General features: G+C 43.6%; 1 protein-coding gene across 2 annotated transcripts; it reads right to left on the reverse strand.

Moving 5' to 3' along the window:
- Positions 1 to 2,257: 2,257 nt before the first annotated feature.
- On the reverse strand, positions 2,258 to 10,979 carry LOC113127191 (NLR family CARD domain-containing protein 3-like). 2 transcript variants are annotated; one of them, XM_026301561.1, is made up of 10 exons: positions 10,924 to 10,979; positions 10,312 to 10,443; positions 10,068 to 10,181; positions 9,488 to 9,566; positions 9,125 to 9,344; positions 4,526 to 6,320; positions 4,233 to 4,406; positions 3,305 to 3,478; positions 3,120 to 3,166; positions 2,258 to 3,015 (listed from the first exon to the last, which is right to left on the reverse strand). In XM_026301561.1, exons 2-10 carry the CDS (start codon positions 10,398 to 10,400, stop codon positions 2,480 to 2,482), a joined length of 3,228 nt encoding a protein of 1,075 aa, XP_026157346.1. In that variant the 5' UTR covers positions 10,401 to 10,443; positions 10,924 to 10,979; the 3' UTR covers positions 2,258 to 2,479. The 2 variants fall into 2 exon arrangements, with proteins under 2 accessions (XP_026157346.1, XP_026157347.1); XM_026301562.1 differs by lacking the exons at positions 9,488 to 9,566; positions 10,068 to 10,181; positions 10,312 to 10,443; positions 10,924 to 10,979 and having other exon boundaries at positions 9,105 to 9,217.
- Positions 10,980 to 11,554: the final 575 nt, after the last annotated feature.

Here is an 11,554-nt window from a genome sequence, read left to right on the forward strand (position 1 = left end):
AAAATAACTCCAAGGTTTTTTACAGTAGTGCTGGAGGCCAGGGCTATGCCATCTAGAGTAGCTATAATTTTAGAAAAGTTATTTCTGAGATTTTTAGGCCCAAATATAATGACTTCTGTTTTCTCCGAGTTTAAAAGTAAAAAGTTACTGGTCATCCAGGCCTTTATGTCAGTTAGACAGGCTTGAAGTCTGGTTAACTGGTTTGTGTTAACAGGTTTAATAGATAGATATAACTGAGTGTCATCTGCATAGCAGTGGTAATTAATAGAGTGCTTCCTAATGACATATCCTAAAGGAAGCATGTACAGGGTGAACAGAATCGGTCCTAGCACGGAGCCTTGTGGAACTCCATAACTGACTTTTGTTCGTGTGGAAGGTTCATCATGGACATGAACAAACTGGAATCTGTCCGATAAATAGGATTGGAACCATTTTAACGCTGTTCCTCTGATACCAGTCACATGCTCCAGTCTCTGTAATAAGATGTTGTGGTCAATGGTGTCGAATGCTGCACTAAGGTCTAGGAGGACAAGTATCGAAACAAGTCCATTATCTGAGGCTAAGAGAAGATCGTTGGTAACTTTCAACAGTGCTGTTTCTGTACTATGATGTGCTCTAAATCCTGATTGGAAATCTTCAAATAGTTCATTCCTGTGTAAGTGGTCTGATAGCTGCTTAGCAACAGCCTTTTCTAGGATTTTAGAAATAAATGGCAGGTTGGATATTGGTCTATAATTAGCCAAGACTCCTGGATCAAGACTAGGCTTTTTGAGTAAAGGTTCATTTCAAGTTCTATAAAAGTGTTTGCTGCGTTATTGCAGAATAAGCATTCTTCACTTTTACCTTTTTACCTTTTTTTATGTTGTGTTTCTGCTGTTGACATCAAAGTCATTGGAGGGACAAACAGAATCCAATCTGGGATTTGAAATCAGACATCACTTCAGTTGAACAGAAACTGTTTTTTCAGAAGCTGAAGCAACACCTGTGATGTCTGGACTAGAAAAGATGTGACACTGTTCTTCATGGTGACAATAAGGCTGTAACTTGGTGCTCAGGACACCTGAACATCAATAATGTGATGATGAACATGAGAGTAGATGTGGAATAAAGTCAGATGGATCAGAAACTGAAGAACAGATGTGAGTGGTCATCGCCCTCCAGTGGTCACAGTGAGGAACTGCAGCTCTCTCCATATTAATACACACAATACTGACATACACTGACATGGACATGGAATATTATTCAAACTATTACTGATCCTCAGCTGTCTCCATCACTAATCAATACTGATGATTGATCCTGATAATCACTGAATCCTGTCAAAAAAATCAGTGTAATGTAGTGACCCAGTGTGACCACAGGAGGGCAGTAAATGTACTGACTTCTCTGCAAATTTACTCCAAAATGTACAGAGGTACAAAAAATATACACGAAAAAATATAGACAAAATAGTAGTATGCATTCTGTTTTCTAGGTCAGTTTTTCATTTTTTAGACCACTGCAAAGGTTTTTACCTTGGTTGTTTCTTGATTCTTGATTTCTGTCCTCGAAATATCTAAATGAGACTAATTAAAGTGCAGCTGTGGCTCAGGATGTGGAGCCCATGATACAGAGGCTCAGTGAATGTGGTGTTGAAGGTGTAGATGTGGATCTGTGTGTCAGAGGAGACTTTGCAGAAAGACAGAGTGCCAACAAGCCAGTCCAGGTACACTTCTACTCTACCAGAGGTGGAGGGGGAGACAAAGCAAATCTGCGTTCGTTAGTGTGTAAGGCAAAGTAACCAATGTCTGAGCATCTTAGACACCAGGACTGATCATTGTATCCAAACTCACAGTCATTAGGGTTTCCTTACCTTTTGATTCCTCTGTAATTCACTGATATAAACACATTTTTTCCCACTCCACCTCCCAGTAACAGCAAGCAGTCATGTCTATTGTCCCAGGGATGAAAGTGACAGTTCCACACATACACACATGTGACAGCAGGTACTTGTTCTGTCTCCAAGAGCTTGTAACACACGTGTAATGACCCTTGTTAGTTGGAGCTTTCTGCCCCTCAAAACACTTCAAGTCCAAAAGTTACATTCCACTTTAAAGGCCCCAGTCTGTCAGTTCTGACCCTGGATTTTGTTTCCGATCTCACTAGAATAAACAGGGCTCAGGAGGTTCTTGATTCTTATCCATTACACTACAGATACTTGAACTACAACCACAACAGAAACACAAGAAAATATATATAAAAAAATATATATAACAGGTAAAAGTGAACAAAGTTTATTCTGTGATAAATGTCTGATAAACATTTAAATTACAATACAAAGGAATTTACAAAGAATCATTTAGCACATACATTTAGAGTTATTATTTGAATTATTAGAATTATTAACTTGATGAATCTAAATGTGTGAGTGAACTTTGACAGACTGAACTTTCTGTTCAACAGTCAGAAGGTTTCTGTGACAGGAAGAGACTCTTGTCTGTTACTCTGGACACAGAGACACTGAGGAATCAGGAAACCAGACTGTGAACCCAGGATACAGAGGCTCAGTAAATGTGGTGTTGAAAGTGTGGATGTGTATCAGTGTGTCAGAGGAGACTTTGTAGAAGGACAGAATGCCAGCAAGCCAGTCCAGGTACACTGCTACTCTACCAGAAGAGGAGGAGGAGGTGGGAGAGACAAATCTCTGTTTGTTATTGCGCAAGACATAGGAACCACCATTTGAGCATCTCAGAGTCCAGGACTGATCATTGTATCCAAACTCAGAGTCCTCACTGGCTCCTTTCCTTTTGATTCCTCTGTAACTCACTGATATAAACACATTTTTTTCCCACTCCACCTCCCAGTAACAGCGACCAGTCAGACCATTACTACACAGCAGCTGAGGCCACTTGTCAAATCTCTCTGGATGATCAGGATATGACTGAACCTCGTCCACATGAGCCACCTTCCTGTTGTTGTCAGACAGTTGTAGTTTTCGGTTCACTGTGTTTGTGTCGATTGTGAGATCACAGGAATCTGATGGAGAGAACAAGACACAGTAACAGCTGCAGTTACTCATTTGTCACCTGGTTGAGTGTGAGCTGCTGTGTTGTCATGAACCTCATTAAAAACACACTTACATTTCTTCAGACCTGGTCTCAACCATTGGACTCCACCAGGCTCCAACCTGAAAGGACAACGGGGGTCAGGTCAGCACAAACCAGTGTTTACTACATGTCTTATTGTTCATATAAGACTCAAATCCACCATAAAGACAAAGGACAATGAAAATGTTTGCAGCTCTTCCTGTCAGACCTCTCCATACCTGAGAGTGTCCAGTCTCCAGTGTGGATCATTCAGTCCAGCAGACAGGAGCCTCACTCCGGACTCTCCTGGATGGTTGTAGCTCAGGTCCAGCTCTCTGAGATGGGAGGGGTTGGAGCTCAGAGCCGAGGCCAAAGAAGAACAGCCTTTCTCTGTGACCAGACAGCTTGACAGCCTGTGAAACACAAAACAACACACATGGAAGATCCTTGGATGATGCTCCTGTCTGAAGTCAAATACAAGATGAAACTGTCATCAATGACTCAGGACTCTGGTTGAGAAACTCTCTCCTTTTTCTTTGTTGTTTTTGTGTCAACTTGATAATCCATCCATCCATTTTCTATACCCGCTTCTTCCTGAATCAGGGTCACAGGGATCTGCTGGAGCCTATCCCAGCTCTCTCTCGGGTGGAAGGCAGGGGTACACCCTGGACAGGTCACCAGTCAATCGCAGGGCCACATAGAGACACACAAAGACAGACAACCTCTCTCACACTCACACTCACTCCTACGGGCAATTTAGAGTCACCAATCAACCTGACATACATGTTTTTGGTCTGTGGGAGGAAACCGGAGTACCCAGAGTAAACCCACGCAAGCACAGGGAGAACATGCAAACTCCACACAGAAAGGCCGGGTTGCGAACCCACGACAGTCTTGCTGTGAGGCAACAGTGCTAACCACTCAGCCACCATGCTGCCCCAACTTGATAATATAAGTTCAAAATCACCTGTGATATTTGATAATTCAGCAACAAAAATAAAATGATGGAAAATTCTTAGAGTTTAGAAAATTCTACTAAAGTTTAGTAAATGGTCATGTGACGTATTGTATCAGCAGACACAGTCTCACACAGATTACAGTTGTTTATCCACTGATGTCAATCTGATTTTAATTGGGCATCAGTCAAACAGGTTGATGAATATTAACCTTAGCGTCTCCAGTTTACAGTGTGGACTCCTGAGTCCATCAGAGATCAGCTTCACTCCTGAGTCCTGCAGGTCGTTGTTACTCAGGTCCAGCTCTCTCAGAGTGGAGGACTGGGAGCTGAGAACTGAGACCAGAGCTTCACAGCTTCTCTCTGACAGGTTACAGCCGCTCAGCCTGCAGAGGAAATAAATATAAGGAAACGACAAATCTGGACTTATTTCTTTTTCTCTCAAGTTGAGTCCATCTCAGGGTCTTATTGTCATGATGAATGAATCCAACTCTTACACACTTACAGGACTTTCTTGGAGAGACCGACCACTGGCAGCAGCCTCAGAAGAGCCTCCTCTGAAGCAGAGTATTTCTTCAGGTCAAACACATCCAGGTCTTGTTCTGATGACAGTAAGATGAAGACCAGAGCTGACAACTGAGCATGAGACAGTTCTTCCTTGGAGCGTTTCCCTGAACTCAGGAACTCTTGGATCTCCTCCACTAGAGAACGATACTTCAGTTCATTCAGACAGTGGAACAGGTTGATGCTTCTCTCTCGAGAAAGATTTTCACTGAATTTAGTTTTGATGTACTGGACTATTTCCTGATTGGTCTGAGCACCACTTCCTGTGTGTGTCATCAGGCCATGTAGAAGATTCTGATTGGTCTGGAGTGAAAGGCCCAGGAGGAAGCGCAGGAACAGGTCCAGGTGTCCATTTGGACTGTGTAAGGCCTTGTCCACAGCACCCTGGTAGAAGAGTTTCTCTGCAGATTGGTCTGTTGTTGTTTCAGGCTTCTGGGAGGTTGTTTGATCCTCCGACAGCAGATTGACTCCAGAGTTGATGAAGGTCAGATGTACATGAAGAGCAGCCAGAAACTCCTGGACACTCAGATGGACGAAGCAGAACACCTGGTCCTGGTACAGTCCTTTCTCTTCTTTAAAGATCTGTGTGAACACTCCTGAGTACATTGAGGCGGCTCTGAGATCGATGCCACACTCTGTCAGGTCGGATTCATAGAAGATCACGTTGCCTTTCTGCAGCTGCTCAAAAGCCAGTTTTCCCAGATACTCAACCATCTTCGTGTTCTCTGAGCTCCAGTGTGGATCTGTCCCAACTGCTCCATCATACTTGATGTTCTTCACTTTGGTCTGAACCACCAGGAAATTGATGTACATCTCAGTCAGGGTCTTGGGAAGCTGTCCTGTCTCTCTGGTTTCTAAAAGATCCTCCAGAACTGTAGCAGTGATCCAGCAGAAGACCGGGATGTGGCACATGATGTGGAGGCTTCGTGAGATCTTGATGTGGGAGATGATTGTACTGGCCTTCTCCTTATCTGTGAACCTCTTCCTGAAGTACTGCTCTTTCTGTGGGTCGGTGAACCCTCTGACCTCTGTCACCATGTCAACACACTCAGGAGGGATCTGACTGGCCGCTGCAGGTCGTGTGGTTATCCAGAGGCGAGCGGAAGGAAGCAGTTTCCCCCTGATGAGGTTCGTCAACAGCACATCCATGGAGGTGGACTGTGTAGCATCAGTCAGGATCTCTGCGTTTTGGAAGTCCAGAGGAAGGCGACACTCATCCAGACCTACAAAGATGAAGAGAACCTGGAAGTCTTCAAACCTGCAGATTTCTTTGGTTTCAGTGAAGAAGTGATGAACCAGTTCCACCAAGCTGAACTTTTTCTCTTTCAGCACATTCAGCTCTCTGAAAGTGAAGGGAAATGTGAACTGGATGTCCTGGTTGGCTTTGTCTTCAGCCCAGTCCAGAGTGAACTTCTGTGTTAAGAATCTTTTCCCAATGCCAGCCACTCCCTTTGTCATCACTGTTCTGATTGGTCTATGTCTTCCAGGTGAGGCTTTAAAGATGTCTTCATGTCTAATGGTTATTTCTGGTCTGTCTAGTTTCCTGGATGCTGGATCAATCTCTCTGACCTCATGTTCCTTATTGACCTCTGCAGCCCCTCCCTCTGTGATATAGAGCTCTGTGTAGATCTGGTTCAGGAGTATTGAGCTTCCTGTTTTAGGGACCCCCTCAAACACACACTGGAACTTCTTCTGCAAGTTGGACTTGAGTTGATGTCGACACATGACAGGAGATTCTGAAAGAACAGGCAAAGAAACACAGAGAAACATCTCCATCACTTTAGAAATGTCACATATGGCCTTTATCCATCATGGTAGCCTCAGATAATGGACTTGTTTCTATACTTGTCCTCCTAGACCAGGGGTATTCAACTAAAATTTAAAGAGGTCCAGTTAGAGAAAATTTCTTGAAGCAAAGGTCCGGAAGATCATAATGTCTAACTAGTTAGTGTGATATATATTTAAGTAGCCTAGTAGTTTTATCAACATCTGCATGTAATCAATACCTGACTGTCAAATCAAATGATTTCAGTACAATTCAAAACTTTGACAATATTTATTGTCATGTAACATACAACTGAACATATCTGTATGGCTGTAGATATGTATAATGTTCTCTCGTTAACTAAGTTCTCTCTCTTTCTCCGTCTCACTTTACAGTTTCTCTCCCTTTGTTTTCTACATGTATCGCTCTCTTTCTTTTTCTTTGTACTGTCTTTTCATGCAGTGTTGCCAACTCGTCAGTAAGGAAAGTAGCTATTGGCTGTCCTAAAAGTCGCTAGAAGTCGCTGAATGACGCCATCGCGTAATTTGCATAATGTCCATGGCACATGCTGTAATTGTGATGGACGCTTTTGCCAACTTCAGAAATGGAAAGTAAGAGACAATTGTGATTCTTTATAAGAAATAAGGGACAGAATAAGGGACACTCAAAATATTTGTACTGTGCCATATAATGTAGCATGACGGCCTGCAGTTAATAAGTTCTCAGAACTAAATACATTTGCCTTGCTGTAAATGACTGAGGCTGTTTGAGTCAAATGCAGTGATTTATTTTAGACAAAGAACATTTTACCTTTTTTTATTTTATTTTATTTTTTATTATGCCATGCATCAGTGCAGATCACACACATGATCGCACGCGCGATTCATTTGCAGTCAGGACGCGGAGGCGTGAACACTTCCTGCTGTGACTGCAGCTGGGAGGGAGGGACTGCTGCGAGAGGACTGGGCCGCCTGTGAAGGCTTTGGGACGGGGGAGGGGCTCGCGGCGGCATCTGATTTGCCGTCTTACTGCGGCAAATTGAGAAGTGTAAGAATGGTGCAGTACAGACACATCAGAGTCTCCAAAAGTCTCCAGTAACACCAGAAAAAGTCGTCAGATTTGTCGCTAGTCGCTTTAAAAAAAAATATGTGTCGCTAGACGGGTCTGAATACTCGCTAAATATAGCGACAAAGTCGCTAAGTTGGCAACACTGTTTTCATGTGTAACTTGCCCCAAAGCTGCGCCGGTGGAAATAGAAGCGCCCCGTTAGGTTTTAAATCACAATCTTCTGTTTTGGCTGTACATCCGGGTCCGTATGGGGCGGCTTCTGGGTCCGCACCCGGACCGCGGTCCGCCTGTTAGTGACCTCTGTCCTAGACCTTAGTGCTGGATTCGACACCATTGACCACAACATCTTATTACAGAGACTGGAGCATGTGACTGGTATCAGAGGAACAGCGTTAAAATGGTTCCAATCCTATTTATCGGACAGATTCCAGTTTGTTCATGTCCATGATGAACCTTCCACACGAACAAAAGTCAGTTATGGAGTTCCACAAGGCTCCGTGCTAGGACCGATTCTGTTCACCCTGTACATGCTTCCTTTAGGATATGTCATTAGGAAGCACTCTATTAATTACCACTGCTATGCAGATGACACTCAGTTATATCTATCTATTAAACCTGTTAACACAAACCAGTTAACCAGACTTCAAGCCTGTCTAACTGACATAAAGGCCTGGATGACCAGTAACTTTTTACTTTTAAACTCAGAGAAAACAGAAGTCATTATATTTGGGCCAAAAAATCTCAGAAATAACTTTTCTAAAATTATAGCTACTCTAGGCATGGCATAACCCTGGCCTCCAGCACTAATGTAAAAAACCTTGGACTTATTTTTGACCAGGACATGTCCTTTAACTCACACATAAAACAAATCTCTAGAACTGCATTCTTTCACCTGCGCAACATTTCCAAAATTAGGAACATCCTGTCTCAAAATGATGCAGAAAAACTAGTCCATGCATTTGTTACCTCAAGGCTAGATTACTGTAACTCATTACTATCTGGATGTCCCAATATCTCCATAAAAAGCCTCCAATTAATCCAGAATGCCGCAGCCAGAGTCCTGACAGGAACTAGCAAGAAAGATCATATTTCTCCTATATTGGCTTCTCTTCATTGGCTCCCTGTAAAATATAGAATAGAATTTAAAATCCTTCTTCTCACATACAAATCCCTTCATAATCAAGCTCCTTCATATCTTAAAGACCTCATAGTACCATATTATCCCAATAGACCACTTCGCTCTCAGAGTGCAGGTCTACTTGTGGTTCCCAGAGTTTCCAAAATCAGACTGGGAGGCAGAGCCTTTAGTTATCAAGCTCCTCTCCTGTGGAACCAGCTCCCAGCCTGGGTTCAGGAGGCAGACACTCTCTGTACTTTTAAGGCTAGACTTAAAACCTTCCTCTTTGACAAAGCAGATAGTTAGGGCTGGCTTCAGGCAACCCTGAACCATCCCTTAGTTATGCTGCTATAGGCCTAGACTGCCCGAGGACCATCGGTGCACTCAGCTCCCCTACCCTAACCCTTTTTTCTTCCGTTAAAGGGAGTTTTTCCTCTCCACTGTCGCCAAGTGCTTGCTCATAAGGGAATTGTTGGGTTTTTAGTTTTAGTTTTTGTAAAGTGCCTTGAGATGAATTGTATTGTGATTTGGCGCTATACAAATAAAATTGAATTGAATTGAATGTTAAACCTTTATAGAAATCCTCTTACTGCTCTGCAGACAGTTGGCCAGCTCCTCCTGCTTCATTCCCCTCAGGAAGTTCAGTGTGATCTTCAGAAATGCTTCTCTGCTGCTCCTCCTCTGCTCTTCATCCTGACCGTCCAACACCCCCTCATCCTCCCTCTGACTCTCTGGGGAACTTGAAGTCAGAACCTTCTGCATCTTCTTCAGCTCGTTCTTCACAAAAGTGACAATGTGGTTCTCCAGCAGCTGGAACAGAGAACTGTATGAATACCAACTAAAATGATGGCCCCCAAACATCAGGTCCATGTTGGACCCTGTTCTACGAAGTGCAGCATGGAGATGACTGTGAACAGAACAGATGTCAGAGCAGTAGTTGTACATGTACAGACCATAAATATGGAGTCTGAGAGTGTCGGATGCTGCGGGGCAGACTGAGCACTGGGAACCTCTGAGCTCTCCTGGTCCACTCTGTGGAGGAATCATAAAGAATGAGCTCACATGATGTCTGTCCACACAGAGACCAACACAAGGTAAAGGTCCAGGAAGTGAGATTTGGATGTGAACAGTGAATCAGATGAGTCCCTGTAGTGGCAAAGCTTTACTAGTCCTGCTGATCCCACTGAGAATCAGCAGCTCAGGCTGCAGCTGTTTGTTTGGTTCAGTCCCAACAGCTCCTACATAGATCTCTCCCTCCCTCACTGAACACTGCTGCAGAGTCCTGGAACAAGGCACCTACAGCCAGTGTCTGCTTGTGTCAGACTGGTTGTACTGGGCAGCTCCCAGTATGAAAGATCAGAACAAACAGAGCTGGAACTTCTCTCTCAGCTGCTTTTTCATTCTTCACATGATTTCTGTCCTGATGACATTTATGACAGAAACACTTTGGATCTCAGACGTGGTCGGACAACACGTCACGCAAACTCCATCTTTTTTGGAAAAACTCGACTCTGACTGAAAGTTACAGCTTACGTCTGATCAGTAGGTGGACTTCCTCCTTTAAAGTCAATTATATGACCCTTCGACCAGTCACTCTTGAGGGACACACAGCTGGATCCAGGACAGTCTGGTCTCTGCTGCTGGATCCTGAAACAAAGACAGACCTGATAAATGTGCATGTTGGATGAAAAGTGATAGAAATATTTTCACTCTTTTAATCAACACATAAGCTCTAACATGAAGAAGAGTCATGGACTCTCCCAGATCCTCATCTCACCTCTGAGCTTTGGTCTGGCTCTCATGGTCCCCACACAGACTGGGTTTAGAGGGACGGACTCCCCCCTGTCTGTCCTCACACTGATCCATGCTGCTGAATCCACGTCAGCTCACACACACTTTGTCCCTTCACCTGGAGAGGAGACACAAATCATTCAGATGCTGCTTTGTATCATTTCTCCTTTAAAACCATCAGCTGCTGCACTTCTACTGTCAGGCCACTAGATGGAGCCATGAACCTGCAGCGACCTTCAACATCGTGGCGGTTACTTTCGGTTTTTTATGGACTCAGGTGACTCAGAGTATCTAACTAAAGTGTTAGTTAGTTTCTGTGTTTGAAATGCGCTGTAAAAAAAAACACCACTGCCTGTTTATCAAACACCCGATCACGTAAAGGCCCAGTCGGTTTCTGAATCCACCCTGAGTCCACCATATGTGGCCTGTTCTCCGGCCGAGCTCAGGCCGCTTTTAATATTTCCTCTCCGCCTCCTAAACAACGACTGAGAGTCCACACAGAGACCGTATACCGACTCTCTGCTTCTCTTCCTGCGCCGTTTCAACACGACAAAAGCGCAAAGTAAAGAGGAAAACAGTGAAAATGTGCTGAAATTACCTTGAGATGGTGAAACAAGCTGCGCCAAGACTTCTACAGAAAGTGAAACTAACCTGGGACCAGGGTGGGAGGGGTCTGTTTGAAATGATCTGCTCATCAAGATAACTGCAGTAACAGCAGAAATACCACAGAGTAGAAGTGTTATTGTAGTAATAGTCCAAAAGTATCAGCATCCAAATGTAGTCAACGTAAAAGTATTCATTCTGCAGAATTGCACATGTCGCATTGATGTATCTGATATTAGTGGACTATGCAGTCCATAATCCACAAAAAGGTTTTGCAACAATACATGTGTTAATGTCATCATCTGACCTACAGGAAGCAGCAGCAACAGCATGAGGACGCTCATGGCCCCAGTTTGTCAGTTCTGACCCTGGACTTTGTTTAGACAGCTGTCTGTGCATTAGCTCAGAATTGCATAATAGTACAAAGTGCTGGCTATATGGTTTGTTTGGGCATCATTTGGCATCGTGGAGAAGGGGGTACAGTTTATGCCACCTGGGAAACTGCAGCTGAAATAATTTGTATCCCCTCTAACATCATACTGTGTAATAATATGATCGGTGTGATCATCCAGAGTAATTCATAATATCCAAAACTGTGTGTATGAGTTTATTGTAGGCTTCTTTAC

This window comes from Mastacembelus armatus, chromosome 2, assembly GCF_900324485.2.
Source record: "Mastacembelus armatus chromosome 2, fMasArm1.2, whole genome shotgun sequence".
In the NCBI taxonomy this organism is placed as follows: domain Eukaryota; kingdom Metazoa; phylum Chordata; class Actinopteri; order Synbranchiformes; family Mastacembelidae; genus Mastacembelus; species Mastacembelus armatus.